Source organism: Schistocerca gregaria, chromosome 3 (genome assembly GCF_023897955.1).
Source record: "Schistocerca gregaria isolate iqSchGreg1 chromosome 3, iqSchGreg1.2, whole genome shotgun sequence".
In the NCBI taxonomy this organism is placed as follows: Eukaryota; Metazoa; Arthropoda; class Insecta; order Orthoptera; family Acrididae; genus Schistocerca; species Schistocerca gregaria.
The window spans coordinates 651305097-651325352 of NC_064922.1; the positions used below are offsets into that span (position 1 = coordinate 651305097).

The 20256-nt window shown below is 37.0% G+C and overlaps 1 protein-coding gene and 1 long non-coding RNA gene across 2 annotated transcripts; one reads left to right on the forward strand and one right to left on the reverse strand.

Moving 5' to 3' along the window:
• Window positions 1–5727: 5727 nt before the first annotated feature.
• On the reverse strand, window positions 5728–6396 carry LOC126356278 (uncharacterized). The gene is made up of 3 exons (XR_007565623.1): window positions 6315–6396; window positions 6046–6156; window positions 5728–5867 (listed from the first exon to the last, which is right to left on the reverse strand). It is a non-coding gene; the product is annotated as an uncharacterized LOC126356278 (long non-coding RNA).
• A 263-nt stretch (window positions 6397–6659) lies between these two features.
• On the forward strand, window positions 6660–8423 carry LOC126354724 (facilitated trehalose transporter Tret1-like). Its single transcript, XM_050004578.1, has one exon. It carries the CDS (start codon window positions 6867–6869, stop codon window positions 8310–8312), a length of 1446 nt encoding a protein of 481 aa, XP_049860535.1. The 5' UTR covers window positions 6660–6866; the 3' UTR covers window positions 8313–8423.
• Window positions 8424–20256: the final 11833 nt, after the last annotated feature.

Sequence of the window (20256 nt, forward strand, 5' to 3'; positions counted from 1 at the left end):
CTCTCCCATGTAATATAACTTCTGAGAAGGTTAAAAGGTGTATTGAGTTACCAATATCTCATAACAGTATATTATGCCCTATTAATGTATCCAACACAGTTTTGAGTGCAACGGGGACAAACGGTGTTAATGGACAAGCAGACCAGCAGAAGGACAGTAGAGGTAGCTATAAGAATCTTATTATTCTTCATCAAAATATCAGAAGTCTCAAAAGTAAATTAGAGTTTTTATCTGTAAATTTAGGGGGACATGGACACTGTTGACCGTCCTCATGTTTTATGCCTTACTGAGCATCATGTAACAGTTGGAATTGATGGGCTGCAGCTTGATGGGTATGATCTAGCTACTCATTACTGCAGAACAAGTAAGGAGAAAGGTGGTGCTGTAATTTATATAGACAGTAAAATCATCTATAAATCTTTAGATCTAAGTAAGTATTGTGTAGATCAACATTTTGAAGTTTGCGGGACTGAAATTTCTGCAAAGGACATGTTACTTACTGTGCTTGCAATTTACAGAGCTCCAGCAGGGAAGTTTTGCATCTTTATGAATAAGTTAGAATCTCTTTTGACCAAATTGTTCTCTAAAAATAGAAATTTAATAATTGTAGGTGACTTTAATGTCAAATTCTTAACTGATAACAACCTCAAAACTGACCTGGACCACTTAATGAATTCTTACAACTTGGCTGCGATGGTTACCTGGCCCACTAGAGTTATAGAAAATTGCAAGAGCCTTCTAGATAATATTTTCATTGACAAGAATAGAGTCAACAGTGCTAGTGTGAGCAAAGTAATTTATGGCCTGTCTGACCATGATGGACAACTTCTGAAAGTAAATAACATCAGTTTGTGCAATAAAATCTCCCACATCTATAGGTCCTATAGATGTATAAACACTGAAACTGTGTCTGCCTTTAACGACTATTTGTCACAGATAGATTGGGAGCCAGTGTACAGCACATCAGATGATAATGATAAATTTAACCTTTTTTTAAATGAATTTATATCTGTATTTGAAATGGCTTTCCCAAAAAAAAACTGTCAGAAAGAACAATGAGGTTTCTTCCAGAAAACCATGGATTACTGGAGGTATAAAAATTTCTTGCAGGACTAAGAGGGAGTTAGATGCCTCACTAAGAGTATCAAATGATCCCCTTGAAAGGTCTCATTATAAGTTATATTGTAAAATTTTAAAAAGGGTGATAAACAAATCCAAGAGCTTGTATATTAAGTCTGAAATTGATAAATCTGAGAACAAAATAAAAGCAGTTTGGAATGTTATAAAGAGAGAGTGTGGCAAGAGTAACAAGAATGTTAATACCACAGAGATAAGCTATAAGGATGAGGTTATTCATAATCCTGTAACAGTTTCCAACATATTCAACAATCACTTCATAACTGCAGCAGAACAAGTAGGTTGTAACGGTTCCTTAAATGCTGCTACGCATTTATTACACAGAGCTAACCCTAACACGTATGACCCAATTTGTATTGCCCCAGTTACTATTACTGAAGTTAAAAATACCATCAAGGCCTTAAAAAATAAAAATTCCACTGGTATTGACAACATTTCGCCAAAAATACTGAAGCATTGTAGTGACCACATATGTCAAGTCCTGTGTCACATTTTTAATGAGTCTATCCAGCAAGGTGTTGTCCCAGAGAGATTAAAGCTTGCCGTTGTGAAACCACTTTTCAAGAAGGGTGACAAAACTAATTTATCTAACTACCGTCCAATATCACTACTAAGTAGTTTCTCAAAAGTATTAGAGAAACTAATGTATACAAGAATTGTAGAACATCTTAACAGCCACAACATACTCAACAGAAACCAGTTTGGTTTCCAAAAAGGTAGATCAACTGAGCAGGCTATTTTTTCTCTCACAAATGAAATTTTAGAGTCAATAAATAATAAAATGTCACCTATTGGAATTTTTTGTGACTTGTCTAAGGCCTTTGACTGTGTGGACCACAACATTCTCTTACATAAGGCTAATTTTTATGGCTTGCGAGGTAGCATTGGTAGATGGATAGAATCATATCTGCAAAACAGAAAACAGAAGGTGATAATTAATGGAGCCAATGATAGTCCCATTTCTTCTGATTGGGGCACATTAAAGTGTGGTGTGCCTCAGGGGTCCATCCTAGGACCTTTGCTTTTCCTTATCTTCATCAATGATCTCCCACTTTGCACAGACACCGAGTGTAAATTTACTCTTTTTGCCGATGACACCACTATTCTGCTTGAAAGTCGAACTAACAGTGACCTAGAAAATAAATGTAATGCTGTACTCGTTGACATCCTACACTGGTTTAAGTGCAACGGACTAACTCTAAACATTCAGAAAACTCAGTATATGCAATTTCACACATCTCAACAAGAAAATGAAGTATGCCACTTAAACTGTGGTAACCAAAATATACTACACTGTGAATCATCTAAGTTCTTGGGCATTCTAATTGATGGCAAGCTGAACTGGTCTGAGCATATCTTAGACCTACATAGAAGGCTCAGTGTGGCAACTTATGCTCTGCGTGTAATCACCCCCATTGGTGATGAGGACGCTATTAAAGCTGCCTAATTTGGTTATTTTCATTCTATCATGTCGTATGGCATAATATTTTGGGGCAACAAGCCTTTAGCCAAAAAAATATTTACTGCACAGAAGAGAGCTGTTAGAATCATGAGTGGTGTTCATCCAAGATATTCTTGCAGAAGTCTGTTTCATAAGTTACAAATATTAACACTTACCTCTCAATTCATATTTTCTTTGATGATTTTTGTTTCTAACAACCTATCTCTTTTTAAAACTAATAGTGAATGTCATGATCATAATACTAGGTCTAAAAATGATCTACACAGGGATCTGAAACATTTAAGTCTTGTTCAGAAAGGTGTTCATTATTCAGCCACAAAAATTTTCAACTCCCTTCCATCAGGTATTAAAGATCACATTAATGTCTTACCTACTTTTAAATGTAAATTGAGAGAATACCTAATGGTAAATTCCTTCTATTCTCTTGATGAGTATCTACAGATAAAGCAATGATTTTTTATACTGATAAAAATTTGTTTGCTATAGATCACATTAACTGTTTAATTTGGAAAATGTACTATATTTCCTTTTTAGGTATTGTTTTATATTACTTGAGCTATACCTTTGATTTGATTTTAACCTACAAACTTATTCATAATCTTATGGTACATTTTTGTCATTTTATATATGTGTATTATTTGTTTAATTTGGAAAATGTACTATATTTCCTTTTTAGGTATTGTTTTATATTACTTGAGCTATACCTTTGATTTGATTTTAACCTACAAACTTATTCATAATCTTATGGTACATTTTTGTCATTTTATATATGTGTATTATATCTGTTGTATGTAATCATGACTCATTCCACATCCTTGTGATTTATGACAATAGGGATTAATGGAATACGAAATAAATAAAATAAAATAAAAAAATTCCATAGCCACATCAATTATGGCCTGCTGTTATGGGGACATTCTGCAGGTTGTAAGGATGTGCTAATTCTACAGAAAAAAGCTCTCAGAATAATCACATCAAGCAAAAGAGAGGAGCACTGCAGGCCTATATTCAAGCAGTTAGGAATTATGGCAGTCTTCAGCCAGAATGTGTTTTTATGTCTCATCAACGTGAAACAAAACCAAGGAGCCTTCAGCATGAGGCAAGATATACACAATCACAATACTCGTAACAAGAGGAGCATCGAAATACTCAGGTGTCGACTGACTGGAACGCAAGACAGCTTTCCAGTGGTTGCCCTAAAGATGTTCAACTCACTGCCTCAAGAAGTGCAATCCCTGCCGCTGGGAACATTCAGAAGGAGAGTAGCACAGGACCTGACAGAACGCCCATTGTACTCCATTGGTGAATTCTTTAATAGTGACCAAAGTGAATGGACAAACAAATATTGTTTCTGTTAAGTATAAATATATAAATTTTGTGAATATTTTTTTAAATGTGTATATGTAATTAATCTTGACGCAGTCTGCCCAATTATGACTGGCAAACGACACAGATTTAGTAATTAAGTAATGTGTGTGAATGCCACTCTTTGAACTACAAGTGGAAAAAATTTTTACGTGACGGTGAGACGTTCCGTCATGTGTGAATCCACCTTAATTTATGCTGAGTTTATTCTCCTGTTAGGCGTTACTCCGATTTCATACAGAGCGTTTCTCGAGCTACTCCGAGAATAGTACTTAACCGGCTGCTAATCGGAGACTGTACATTATTGAAAGTGCTGTCAAACTATGTTGATTTCATTTCTACTAGTGGTGGGCAGGAAATCGCGTATCTGTTAGAGATCACAGTGATTGAGAAGTCACAGATATCACAGTAACAACTTTACAAAATCTAACTGCGATTTCAGTCACAGTTAGCAGTCGCAAGTAGCATTTCACAATAAACGCCGTGAGCCATCTGTTGGCCGAATCCCATACTGCTTTCTGCGATTTCAGTGACAAATCGCAGCTAAGAGTTACAAGTAGTAACTAAAAAGCGCAGTTAACAGTGCCATCTGTTGGCCAAAGTTCGTACTACGCTCATCTCTGCGACACGCTATCGAGTCTTAACTGCGATTTCTGTGACAAGTCGCAACTAAGAGTCGCAAGTAGCAACCAAAAAGCGAAGTTAACATTCTTTTCCTAGTGCCATCCGTTGAACAACGTACGTACTTCGTTATAAGAGCCTTGTGCCTCACGAGATCGGTGTGCTGTGTGTGCGTATGAAGGACTTGTTTCATTAGTGGTACAAGTCCAATTTTGTTCATTTTGAGATACGGAGTCGTAAAGTTAAATGAGCGCTGAAAAATCTACAGTTGAGATACCAGAAATATTCAAGCATATGCCTTCTTGCTAGAAATGAACCTTTATTAATGTTTGTTTGGATCTTTAATTTCAGAAGCATTATAGACAGAAAAGTGGAGGTAATGGACTTGTACCACTATTGAAATAAGCCCTTCACATTATATGACAACACGCACATTCAGCATCAGTTATGATTGGTCAAACACAGCTGTGACTTTGAATGTATTATATTAATAAGAAGCAATATTGCCTTTTCCTCCTCAAAATATCAAGTAACGTAACAAATGTGATTCTGCTTCCAATATGACAATTTTGGCTAATACTCCACATGTCTACAGGACTTTGCAATGTTAACACAGCACAACTCAGACATCTGTATAAGTGTAGTGAAATGAAAACAGCATTATCGAATCATATGAATGCCTTACTTTTATTCCGGCACAGTTCAAGACTCGGGATAAAAGTTTTGCCCCTGGTGTTCTACATGGCAACTTCACACACACGAACTTTTTGCCGACACTACAACCACCTACATAAGGAAGCTTTTCCTGTGTTACTTTCAAGTACTGCACTTAAGCTATTCCTGATTTAACTGGAAGATCTGTACTTCCCACTTTCATATCAACAGCCTCAAAATGCATATTCTATACCTCGGGCTATGTTACAAATCTGTGTCACACTAAGATTGTGGAAGGGGGGGGGGGGGGCGGCGGCATGTCACTCTGCAACTAGTGTTTACCAGTAAATATGTGGCGGAAAATTACGGGTATAGGACGGCTTAAACATGTGGAAAACGAGATTTTTATTATTCAATCACTGTATTTAACATTTATTATTCCTTGAAAATCGCATAACAACTTCAATAAAACACAGTTCAATCACTCATCTGCACACTTTTTCACAATTATGTCACTTTTAAACTGCAAATCCTCTAAGAGCTGTCTTGAATCTTCACGAGTCTCTCTCAATAGCCTTGATGTGGATAGATACGTACAGCAACCAGTAATCAAGAGTCAGAACTGTGTCTGCAAAATCACAAGGATTATTAAACAATTTTTACTGTCGCTAATTACAAGCAATATAATTGACAGAGTAGATTTCTAATATTTGCTGTAATGAAAGCCACTCAATGGGGTATATTTCACATTTGCAAGAACGATCTCACTGAAGTAATTAAGTCCATCGAAACACTTAGAAACTAACCTCTCGTCTGACGAAAACGGTCTAAAGACGCAGTGGCTATTTCTCCAGATCTGTTGACAATGATATTTTGAGTTATCAATTTACTGAGTGACTGAAATGTAGTTCTGGTACCTGTGAACATAACAATATGTTAGAATTCGTTTTCTAAACACGAACTATTACGCTACTGTATGGCTACTTACATATTAATTACACTATTAATATTTTCACAGTTGTTTCTTTAATACATAATTAAAGCCAACGGAAGAACAAACGTAAATCTTACTTACCAATGACAGATTTGTTGAGATGCAATTTTCTGTATGGGCAGATGTAACTTTTTCATACCGTTGTAAGTCGCAGAAATCACAGAAATAGCAGAAGTCACAGAAATCGCAGAAGTAGCAGAAGTCACAGAAATCGCGGAAATAGCAGAAATCGCAGAAATAGCAGCGGCGGAGGGATACGCGACCTACGTTCCTTAACTGCGACTCTTAACTGCGACAAATCACAGTTAAGAATAGCAGATACTGAAAAGTAGCATTCACAGAAATCACTGATATCGGAAAATCGCAGTTTAGCCCATCACTAATTTCTACGCTCACGTAAAGTGGTATTTCTTTGCATTGCTACTGTGCTTATCATCTTCTTTGCGTGGGTATGTATAGGTTATAGGCGTATTGTAGCAGCTGTCAAAACATTGTGTGTTGTGATGCTTTAAGTCTTTGTCTTGGTGTAAAACTTGTTTTATGCTGTCACAATTTACTGAAATGGACAGCGCTTGGTAAAAACAGTTTTAAAAATCCACCGAAATTTTGTAATTGACACGTTTAAAGTTAAAAATGAATAATACCGAAATTGAACGGGGAGAAGAGTCTGTCAGTGGTGGAGCGGACGAAAATATAAATCTGACATCGCATAGCAGAACGCATTTATTAAATCCTTCCAGAATAAACAGACTTCCTCAGTTTGTGGCTGCATTTGTAGCTACTATTGGCGCATTTGCAATGGGTACAATTATGGCATGGACTGCACCAGCCAGCGGGGAATTACAATCTAAATTCAATTTTAACCTCTCAGAAATATCATGGATTGGTTCATTTGTAGCCCTTGGTGCAGCAGCAGTTGTATTACCTGTTGGATATTTAACTGATAAGCTTGGCCGCAAATTGACCATGCTAATTTTGGTTACACCATTCTTAGCAGGATGGGCTGTTATCTTGTGGGCCAACACTTGGGAAGCATTATGCGCTGGTCGTTTCATAGTTGGAATGGCTGGTGGAGCTTTTACAGTGACAGTACCTATTTATATTGGTGAGATAGCTGATGATGAAATACGGGCAACTCTTGGTAGTTTCTTCCAGTTAATGGTGGTTGTTGGTGTGTTGTTTGTGTACATTATAGGTCGGGAATGTAATTTGTTTTGGATGAGTGCCATATGCGGGCTTGTCCCAATCGTTTTTGGCACAGCCTTTGTTTTTATGCCGGAGACACCTGCATACTATTTACGAAAAGGCAAGGAAGATGCAGCAAGGAGATCACTTCTCTGGTTGCGTGGAACTGCATGTGATTTGGAACAAGATATAGCGCGAATGAAGCAAGTGGAAGAAAACAGCTCAAGGCCAAGACCACCAGACTCTCGAAGTGCCACGAAGATGTCACTGTTTATTGCACTTGGACTTATGACATTTCAGCAGCTGAGTGGCATCAATGCCATTATATTTTACACAACAGACATATTCCGTGCAGCTGGAAGCACAATTGAACCCAGTATATGCACTATTGTAGTTGGCACTATGCAAGTGGGGGCAACACTTTGCTCGTCATTAGTCATTAACCGATTAGGCTGTCGTATTTTACTGCTCACTTCTGGATTTGTGATGGCAACTTGTACATACACGATTGGAGTATTTTTCCATCTTCAGGTCAGGTATGGTGTAGACTATGTTAGAAATTTTGATTGGTTGCCATTAGCCAGCCTTTGCCTTTACATTATAGTTTTTTCTATTGGCTTTGGACCTGTTCCTTGGATGATGATGGGTGTCCTTTTCCCACCTCATATAAAGGGACTTGCAAGTTCCATTACTTGCTTAGTCAACTGGATGTTAGTGTTTATTATTACGAAATTTTTTGCAAATCTGTTAGTGTTTGCAGGCTCAGCTTCAACATTTTGGCTCTTCTCATTAATAACTGCAATTGGCACTGTCTTCGTTTTCTTTGTTGTTCCAGAAACTAAGGGAAAATCACTTGAGGAAATTCAAATGGAGTTATCAGGCAGTGAAAGTTAACTTTATTTATTGGAATCTCCTTGTAGAAATGAGAGCATCGTATATCACTCATAAGAGGCTATGATTAATGCAGCTATGTGTATCAAACAGTTACATTCTTAATCAAGATATATGCCCCTCTTAATCAAGATACATGCCCCAGTCTTTTTATATCATCATCTTCTGTGAAAGAGTAACCTGAGGTTTATGGCTTACAGTTATTTTATACTGCATTTGCAATGTTTAAAATTTGCCAAAGAACATTGAACTATGGGTTCCCATAACTCTGCTAAAATATACTTAACTCTTTAGTTTTACATTTTAAAATTCATATGCCTGCCTAGTGGTATCTTCTATGTGTGGTAGTAATGGACTGCATACTTTTCAACTCCCATGTTTATATGGGTAGAAACATCCAGGGGTAAACTGGATATTGTAATTACATTTATTTTCCACAAAGTGACCCTGAAATGTGTGAAAATTCAGAATGGTATGTTGTTACACTATAAACATGTATAAATTATGTAATTTATAATTTGTGATTTAGATGTTAATTGGTAGCTCAGTCTTTTTCCCTTTAGATGTGTGTGTTAAATATACTTAAAAATGACTTCTGTCTTCATGTTACTGTCATAGTTGTAGGGGAATAATAGTGAGAATTACAGAGTGTATAATTGTGTTGTTGAAAAAATTCTGGTTACAGGTGCATATAAGACAATTAACACTTACCTAACAGCATTATGAATGCTACTAAATAAAGAAGTGTTAATGTAAAGATTTCCAAGCATTGTTTTTTTATATATATCTACCGAAGATTATCTGTAGAGCACGGAAAAGTGGATTTGAATTTATTTATTGATTCTGTAAATCATAATTTAGTATATATTTTGCACAAATAGCATTGAACAGTGAGGTACTAAATATCATTTATACATGCCATTTTGAAAAATAGTGAAGTAGGCCTACATGCTGCATGATGGTAACATTTATAAAAACAAATAAAATGACCCAAAGAATAGTACAGTTGATGAAGTATATTAATTCTTGTGGTGTTTCAAATACTCAGAAACAGAATAAAAGCAGTACCTTTTGTGTTTAATTTTAAACTTCTGTGAATTGGGTATCTCTTTCAAATAGGATAGCTTGTGGCATAATGGTAGTTTGATACAGTCCTCCTATACAAATGTATTGTAATGACATGTAGGTTATGCTTATGCCTAGGAACATAAGAGTGAAGATCACAGTAATACTTGAAGATTTTTTGTTCTTTTAATGTGCTTCCTTTTGTGAAGGTTGTGGTAACACGCAATGGACAGTGTACTGAGACTTTTAAATATTCGTCTGTAGGAGTTTCTATATTTAGCATGTTTTATTAGCCTGACAATCTTTTTCTCTAGTCTCAGTGTTATTCTTTTAATTATAGAATTCCCTCCAAAAGATAATTAAAACATCAGTGTATTTGTATATTTATTGATCCACTCAATCGTTCAATGTACAGAAGTGTACAACATGATACGGCACAAGTCAAACAAATGAAATGAGAACATACACAGACATAGCTCTGCTTCTTATAGTGTACATCTCACTGAAGATATATAACATATGTATCCAGAATAATACCAGAGTAAGAATAAATTCAAATAGTAATGCTGGCCATCAAACAGCATATGTTCATTAATGGACAATAGGTTATTTGTAATGAAACAGCTTGAATTTTGAAACATAACAACATATATAATTTAATTTATGATAGATCACATTCAAGAAGGTCTTGTATGCTGTAAAAGCAATGCTTTGTTAGGAGTGCTCTTAAGGGTGTTTTTTCTTGAATACTTTCTACTTCTTGTAGGAGATGGTTGCAGAGTTTGATTTCCATACATTTATCATTATTGCTGTACAGTTTAGTAGAATGTGGAACTAGTCTTAACAAACTTTTTGACCTTGTGTCATGGTGGTGACTGCCCAGATTCCTGTACAGTCTGTTGAAGTTTTGTTTAATAAAACAGAGAACTTGGTGCAAGTCAATGGAGTTTTAAACCCTTATACTATTACAAGTATGTTTACAAAGCTTCATTTCCTTGTCCATTACGAATTCATACACTCACATACATTTATATTACATAATTGCACATCCAAGTTGTGCTATCATCGTAGTTTGTTATTTATCCTTACACTTTTCAAGCTGTATGGTATGAACAGGGAAAAAATTTAAATTTCTTAAATTCACCATGTTTTAAAAATCGTTTCCCTCATTTGTGTTCGATTCATTGGCAATTCTGAGAATGTGTTCTTTCAGCACACAATATCTCATTGTTTGCTGTAGTTATCACCTCCAGCAGCTCATTGTTTAACGCGCCCTTTGCAGTAATGCAAGTGCCGTGTGAGCGGTAGCACTGCCCACAAATTTGTTGTAATGTTGCTCCAGGCTTATGAAGTCAGTGTTGTGTACGCCATCCAATCCGGAAACAGGATACGACGGATTCAGCTCCAAAACTGAACCCAAAGAACATCAATATGTCATCTAGCACCCAGACAAAGTTTTCTGCCAGTGAAATGGAAGGTAAGGACCACACTACAGGATTCAGCACCGTCTTTCATTGTGCATTGTAGTTCAGTAGTCATCACACATCAGTTAGTGGTTATAGGAATCCTCTGATTTCTCCATCGCACACCCATCACACTCACTGTATTCGTTTTGTTAGGTTGTAGCATTTACCCTTATCACAGCTCAGTAATTATTTTCACCATTATCAGGCCTTACTATTTTGTATCACTTCACATGTGCTAGTATTTTACTCATCTGTCCCGTTGCACTTCACGTACATACATAAATGATTCTACTACAAGAATAAAATTCCACATAAAATTGACAATAGTACATACACTTTACATAGACATTGACAATAATAAAGCTGACAAGTAAATGTACAATTCACATTCACATATGGACTCCATGGCATGCATCATCGTATACACTAATATGTAAATTAGAAGGAATCTCTCATTTATTCTGAATATTTGTATTTTTCCTTTCTTGTCATTTAGGACTGACCCCCTGTGCATTTTTACCAGCACAACTACATGTAGAAAATATGTTTGAGCACTACTCACTGCAAGGGAAAAAGAGGATTTGCTAGGGTCTGCGTCAGAGATCAAGCTACTTCTAGGATTGCTACTTGTAGTGTGTCGTTAGTGTACTTATTCTAGCCTTGCATTTGATAAATCTTCATAATATGTACAATATTGACAATTGCTCATTTGTGAGCAAGTATTGGGAATGTTTCATCCCTTGACAATTCTGACTTCATCACTGCTTATTAATCACTGTAATATTTCACATTCATGTACACGTATTTCAAGCTGTAAATATGCCTCATTGATGTGATGACATATACAGGTTTACCTTCGTAATGTGTGACTGGTAACTTTACTGTATTTTTGTCATGTGTAATTTCACTCATAATTCTTTTCCGCTAAAGAAGAAGGTGCTTATGCAAAATGTACTGCTTTCGCTACTGCGTGTGTCAAGAACTCATCTCAAAAATATTGTTTCACTGCATTTTGTGTTCATGCCTCATTTGAATTGTATGACATATTTTCATTTATATTCACCTTATGGTTGCTCAAGCTGTAACAATTAGTTCCTAAGTAAATATTTTTCATGCAAGTTGTTTTTCATTCTGATGTATGTGTGGCAAATTCTGTGCTGTGGTGTTCATTAAATGCACCGTGTACCTTTGTACTATTGACTTCACTGTCTCTTCTTTATTTTTCACTGCTTCTTCAAGAAGTTCTTTTTCACAATTATTTACTGTACATATATCATCATGCTTCGCTTTCCACACTCATACAATCATTCATTCTGAGACTTAAAACTACATAATCTATTCTTTCGTATGTCACTTTTGTGGCTCTTTCCTAGGTTCCCCTGTAACATTCATCTTCATATTCATCATCGTATACTCATATAATTATTCATTAAAATCTTCCACATAAATCTCCATTTATATTCATATATTACCTGTGGGGTCCTCGCCACCAGCAGCATCACCCTATTTGTTTCTTCCCACAAATATAAATAAACTCATATTACTCTAACACTCTTTCATTCTCTTCCTAGTTGAACTCCATGTATGATATGTCACCACAAATGTAAATCAATTGATTAATACCTCCATCTGAATCTAAAACCTTTCTCACTATCTCTACTTCCAAGTATTACCCAGCAGTGAAATTTCACTCATCTCTCCATGTGGCTTTTTAAATATAAAGGGTTACCTCCATTATTTTGTAAAGTTCATATGGTTACATTGTGTGCATATTGGTTTGTTTTCATATTTACGTAGCTTATCTCCCACATGTTGTATGATGCATGTTTACAGTTATAATTTGTTACTTATGCTTTGCCTATAACGTACTATGTAATTAATAGCAACCAGCATAAGTGAGTTCTGTGATAGCAAATGTGCGGGTATGTATTCTCCCCGTACGTTAAGCTCACTACTTCTAACGTTGTCTGTAAAGAATTGTAGTCTTAAAAGTGCACAACTACTCCTCTCGCTAAATCTTGTATGATATGTTATTTTATAGATTATGTCTCAATCACAAGCATTTTTCTACATGTATATTTCATTCTATCTTTCTCATCATCGCTTCTTCTGTTGCTGTATGTAAGTCACTCAGTTCTTAAGTTCCATGTTAAACACTTTCTTTTAAGTGTATATGTTACTACTTCTCTTTCAGACTTGTGTTAATCCTGTTGTATATAGTAAGACTGGTCATTTCCTTTGCATATTTTTTTCCACTTTTAATCCTTATACTTATTTCTAGCTATGTACATTCAATAGCCTATGTTAAGTTCAAAAATTTAGCATATTCTATGCTGCTTATAGTTTAATTGCATTGATATGCTCCTTTTCTTAACTCTATGTGTGCTTAACCTTATGATATACTCTTAAAACTAGTGTTCTTTACAGTATAGTGTAATTCGTTTTGTTTGTATAGCTGATTTATGTTATACAGGGTGCAGCAGCGTACATAGTAGGATATTACAAACACAGTATCAGGCTGTAACTGTAAATTATTTGTTATCTCTTATGTCAATCAATAGTTAAAGGTATGCCATGTACTAATGTGTAAGCCTTTGTCCATTGCGTGGATTACGTTTTGAATATGATTCCTGTCAAATGATGCCCCTCTGCACAACACATTCATCTAGGCACCATTGGAAGCTTGAAGCTTTCCATAACTCATCACAATGCATTTCCTGACTAGCTGTTGGCCAGTATTTATCTAAGAATGCATTCTCAAATTGATCATATGTCTCACAGAGTTCTGATATCTCTGTAGCTCACAAAAGGGCATCACCTTCTGTGTGTCCTACCACATATTTGATCTTTTGAGTTTCTGTCTAAGTCATAGGCAGTATGTTCCTAAAGGCTCAGACAAACACTACCAGGTGTGTTTGCTGTGTCTCGTTTGAAAATACAGGAAACCGACAGTATTTTATTAAACTCTTGTCCATTAACAATGCTGGCCAGCAGGACAGAAAGCAAGAAATTCAAAATGTACATCATACCACTGGCCAACAGATGGAACTATAGAGCAATACACATTACGTGTACTGTTTGATTGTTCTTGCCACTCACAATGTGGCATCTATTTCACAGTTGTGTAACTTGTTGTTATTTCAGATAACTAGTTGATATGCACGTATACCACTATACATGAAGTCATGAAGTGCAGAAATCATCATTATTATACCACTAAAACAACTTGTGATAGTCTTCAACTGACATTACTTGCTTAATATTACAGCCTGCAATGTCTAAAGTTGAACATTTCAGTTATTCCACCCCGTTCTGAGGAAGGCCTCAGCTTGATTGACTCAAAGATCAATACTGTTGTAACTTTGAATTGTTACTCATACATATTTTAACCTAACAGGGTGACTGATTCAATCCCTACTTATTACTGCAGAATTGTATTTAGTATGGATTTTGGTATCACTATGACATCCTTTTACTAACACTGAGGTTTTCCCCAAGTTTTGCTTTTAATATATTGCCCCAGAGGCAGCGCTGAAGAAAGACACCGGCATGAGCACTTTGACTTCTATGCAGCTTTTAAATGACCCACCTAGTTGCGCTGAAAGTTACCTGATCCAATGTAACTGTTTTTAATATAAATGATTGGATAGGAATGTCTTCATTCTGATGGAAATGTGACACCATTAGCACTGTCAGGTTTCTAACCGCAATTTTTCCATCATACAACTCAAATCAGTTTTGGCTTACATAAGTTAACCATGTACTGATACTAGTACCAGTGATTAGTCACATACAAGTCAAATTAAAAGGTTATATAACAGCTTAAGGGCTAATTGATTTGATGAAACAGTCATACATGAATTTATGACAACACGGGATATGCTTAACAGATATAATGTTGCAGACAAATATTCATTGCCATATATGGTGCCTGGATATTATCAGTGAGCAAACTTCTCCACAAAGTGGTCATCAAGTCAGCCATTAGGCAACACTTACTGTGTCTGTGGTGGCCATATTTGCCCCATGTTGTGCAAATTGATGTGTGTCGTAGGGGGCTTCAGTCTAGGATGGGTACAGATTCACTGAAACTAGGGTTTGTTAATTAGGAGGGAGGGCGAGATATAAATCTCTGTATTAAAAAAAAATCTGAGCATCAAAGTGCGCTAGGCCTATATGCCAAGGTGGTGGATGGTTGTTGAGGCACAACTTGTTAGAAAACATGCTCAGGGGAATATGCTACATGCCAGTTGTATAAAGCTTGCCTTGCTATATTTGGGTTTGGCCTGGGCAGACTATCAATTTCTATAGCCATTTGTCAGGTGCAAATTTAACTCGTAGATCAACTTGTAATAGTGTGAATGGTTGTGTTACAGTCAACGACTGAAAAGCCCATGGATGGTAGTCCTAACTAGGCATCACCAATGCAGAAAGTGGAATTTAGTTAACAGGACATATACACTGTATTGAAATATGTTGTTAACTATGCAAATAAATTATAGAACATTTAAAAAAAGTATCCAATTCTATATAAATAAAGAGTTACATGGACTAGTGGGTGTACTTACATCCATGAGACTACTTTTTATTGGGATCTTGCTAACCCTTTTCAAATTTATGAGAATATTCAGTAACAGCAGAACTCTGTAACACTCTTTGCTACAGCAAGAATGTTGTAACAAGCAGAAATATTGTATGAATAGTGCAAAACTTCAAGAGGAGGAGAAAAGTGGCACAGAAGAGAGAAACATTATGAAGAGGTTAAACAGTAAATTAGCAAAGACGAGTGTCATTACCTAGACATCAGCCATACCCAGTTGGTGGCGTTGCTTTGTACATTGCCCTGCAAGGTGAACAACCAAGCAGTTTTGTGAAGATTCTGGGACAGCTCATCAACTAAAGTATTCTTGGCTTTTTGTATAGCAAGAGCTGAAATCTGAAGGATAATTGGAGTGAGCAGAAAGAGATGTGCCAAGAGTTGCTGTATGCTGCTGATCACTTGACCTCAGCCACTAAAGTATGGGAGTCAGTAAAATGATTTCAGGAAAAGGTAGAGCATTTCAAACTGACAGCAGTATTCAGCAATGGAGGTTCAAACAGCAACACAAGTGGCAGTTAGATGAAGGGGCTGTATTTCCATTGGACATCTCCTTCTGAGAATCAGTATTTGGGTTTACACACTTATAACCAAACCATGGAAAAGAAACATTACTTTATCCCTAGAAATGTTTATGTTTAAATTGGAATCTTCACTATGTAGGGAGTTCACACTGCTGCAAAGGCTGCTTTTCAAGGCACTACTCTTAAATGTGTTTTATGACAGCATATTGGGAGAATCTGTTTGGCCCATGCTAGGAAGTTGTCATTTCTATAATGAGGAGCAACACCCCAAATGACAAACATGACAAACAGAAGCTATCAAGATTCTCATTTTAAAGCTGGGATAGTATAGTCTTCAAGACCTGAATTTGAAAGACACTTTGAATACTAGTACATGATAAAAAGTCATCTTATTATCTGGGTCTTAGAAACAAAAAAATTCATCAACAACTTCCATTCTGGATTCAAAAAACATTGTATCACCCCTAGCTATTAGAAACAGTTGGTGGTGGCTACACTAGACTCTGTCCTGTGTATACGTCATCTTACAGAGATTATCAAGCATTACCACTACTTGTAGCCATCATAATATGCTTTAGTTGTATGAATGTGGCTTTCATGTTTTCCTTGATAACTTATGTGATGTTTATAACATTAACAAAATTTTCAGGTGGTGCTTGGCAGAACATGATTATAATATTAAACAGCAAACACTTCCAAATGTGCTGCAAAAATATATTTATTTGGTCATGGCCAACGTTTGGCTTCTTAGGGCATTTTCAAATGACAGCTGAATGTCACTAACACAGATAAAATGACATGTGACTCACACAGGTATTATTTTCATAGAAGATACAAAAATTATGACACGTAGACTGTTTACATAGAAAAGGATTACATTTTTGGCACTTAGAAATGGTTATATTAAGTAAAAACGGAAAGTAAATGTTTTACGTGAAGTCACAGTTAACAACAGATGAAAAATAAAGTAGACTGATAGTGTAAATCAAACTTCATTTTTCGTCATTTTTTACATGTGCCTCCACATAAAAGGCTTTGTTTCCTTTCTTGCACTCCGTCTTGAGAGCACAAGTGGGCTACCGGGATCATCCGACCGCCATGTCATCCTCAGTGGAGTATGCGGATAGGAGGGGTGTGGGGTCAGCAGACTGTTCTCCCGGTTGTAAGGTGGTATTCTTGACTGAAGCCGCTACTATTTGGTAGAGTAGCTCCTCAATTGGCATCACGAGGCTGAGAGCAGCCCGTAAAATGGCAACAGCACATATCAGCCTGGATCGTCACCCATCCAAGTGCTGACCATGCCCGACAGTGCTTAACTTCAGTGATCTCACGGGAACCGGTTGTATCCACTGTGGCAAGGCTGTTGTCTTTGTTTCCTTTTTTAGTAAATGTAGCTATTTCTGTGTGACAAAAATGTAACATTTTCCTGTGTCAACACTCAACATGCCATAATTTTTGTATCTTCTTTGCTAGAAAAAATGCAGCACCCTCAATATCTGTGTCCACTGGTACCAGGATATAATATCAGTGTAGTGAGGGGTTGTACAGTTAGTGATTAATTTGTCACAGACATCATCTATCAGGTGGTGCTCCAGAAGCCTATCTGTGTGCCCTCTGTTTTGACTCTGGTGGCATTAACTGTGCCGAGTTTAGAAGTGAACAGTGTGTGCCACATCCATTCTAGGATAGAACCATGCCTTGCCAAAGAGTACATACTCCTGTTGAACAACTTCATCCATTTCAACAGGGTCAGATTATTGGCCTGCGGGGATCTGCACGGATGTATCGATGGGTTGCTGCATGTGTTGGGCAGCATCTGTCATTGGTATCTCTGCTTTCAGAAGTGGTCTATGGAACATTATCACTCCTTTATACTAGGTTCTGGATGGCCACATAGTACACACACACATCAAAATCTATGCATTGTGAGAGCAGCAGTGGCTGCCTGAACATCAACTAGGGAGGAAAAATTATTTGTGCCTCTGGCCAGGCTACCGCCGACACCATGATACCACCAAGCACGGCTACTCTGGTGTTGTGAAAGAGTTGACTGGAGATTGGAATGGTACACTGTATTCTTCAGTGATGAGAGTAGGTTATGTCTGTGTGCAAATGGTGCATGTACACTGAATTGTGTAGACCTGGTGAGTGACCTATTCCATAGTTTGTTTACCAACTACACACAGCTCCCACCTCAGACTTCATGGTGTGGGGACCATCAGTTACAACAAAGTCACATTTGATATTTTTGTATGGTAAAGTAACCAGTGCATGGTACATTGTCATCCCCATGCTACTACTATTTCTTTCACAGGGCATGACGTGTTTTTACAGCAGAACGATATAGGTCTGTATACAGCTGCTGTGACACAACATGTTCAGCATAGTGTGCAACAACTAACCTGGCCGGCAAGATCACCAGATCTCTCACCTATTGAAAATGATTGGGACATTGTGAAGTGGGAACTTAATTGTTATCCAGAGCCTTCAAGAATCATTGCCGAATTGCAATGAAAGTTGCAAGGTGCTCGGGACAGTCTATCGCAGGATGCCATTTGGCACTTGTATGTTTGTTTGGATGCAGGAATACACATCTGTGTTTCTGCCAGAGGGGGATACACTGTGTGCTGATAAGACTGCCTGGGCACTCTTTACTGTGATGTGTCTTTCATTCAGTCTGAATTTGTTGTCGTATACTTCTACAATAATAAGTAACCTGCCATATCATTTGTTAATAAAATAGTCTTCTTCTAGAGAATGCCGAATTCTATTCCAGTAGTGAATATAATAAGGCAAGTTCTGGTATAATTTAAATATTTAGGAGTAAAGGAGGCCACTCACCAAATAGCAGACGCATTATGTCTTGGACAGGCACATACAAAGGACAAAGAAAATAACTTTTGAAATAAATCCTCATTCTGATAAGCAGATCAACACAGCCCCCACCCCGGCCCATTCCAGCTGCCAAAATGCAATTCCGGCATTGGGTATCTAGCAAGTACAATGTAGGGACCTAGGCGTTTATTTGTACTCTAGCTTGACAAAGGATTTATTCTGAAGCTAGCAAGTTTTCTCTCTCTTTTGTGTGTGCTGTCAACTGTTCAGTGAGTGGTCTTCTTCACTCCTAACTACATATTAATATTTTTATGATTCTCATATCATTTACCTACGTTTGCGACATTCACTTGTCACCTCAAGATTCCCTAAGAAGGTGGAAGCCAGTTTGTGACCAAACAAATATAATTTTGCAGAAAATTAGGCAGTGTTTCCCATTTAATGTGTGAACTTCCTGTGTAGAAAGTGTTTTCTAAGCATCTCCATGTTCGCTATAGCAACAAACAAAATATCATCCCTTTCAAAATCACTGTCCAACACCTGCAGCTTGAGGATGATTTTTTGTTCATCTTCTAGCCCAGCATCATCTTCTTGTCAAATGATTTTGATGCTAATGGTGCTAGAAAAATAACAATAAAACTAGTTTCAATGTTTCCCCTTAAAGACTGTTTGTTTCTGTGATACACTTTGGTTTTGGTGCATACTATAAAGCTGCTCTTTTGACCACATCCTTCACAGAACACTGAATACATCACATTTCATTGTTACGAGGTTTCCTGCAAGCAAGAATGTTTACAACTGTGCTGTTGAGCACCATAATTCCAATAGGAAACTTTTCAGAACTGAAACTCGTCATTGTCTGACATCTAACCAGTTTTTTCTTTCTGTTTTCGTAAACACTAATTTAAAGTTTTGAGTTGTGAAAATAATAATACAAAGTTTTCACATACTCCTGTTCATTTTTTCCTTCAGTAATCTGAGAACGACATATTTGTAGAAAGTTTGGAAGGTAGGAGACGGATACTGGCAGAAGTAAAGCTGTGAGTACCGGGCGTGAGTCATGCTTCGGTAGCTCAGTTGGTAGAGCACTTGCCTGCGAAAGGCAAAGGTCCCGAGTTCGAGTCTCGGTCGGGCACACAGTTTTAATCTGCCAGGAAGTGACATATTTGTAGTTTTGTACCTCCTGAACCCTTCCTTCTCCTTGGTAATCGGGAAGATATAGCAACGTCTTTCAGTGAACTGTGAAAACTCAAATAACCTCATCCTCGTCTCACCTACTGCAGAGTGTGACAAAATGTATGTAAGTTTTAAACTGTGTGTCATTTGCACAATAACTGTCTATAGTTAAATTTGCTATCAGTAGTCATGGAGCACTAAGTCAAGGGAAAGTTTGCTGTTACTGTGAATTTAAGTAGGAGTGTGTGGAATACTGTACAGAAAAGGTTGGCAAAGTCCACATA

Bases quoted from the DNA above. Each gene is read 5' to 3' on its own strand.
- LOC126354724 (XM_050004578.1), top strand. From the start codon at position 6,867: ATGAATAATACCGAAATTGAACGGGGAGAAGAGTCTGTCAGTGGTGGA.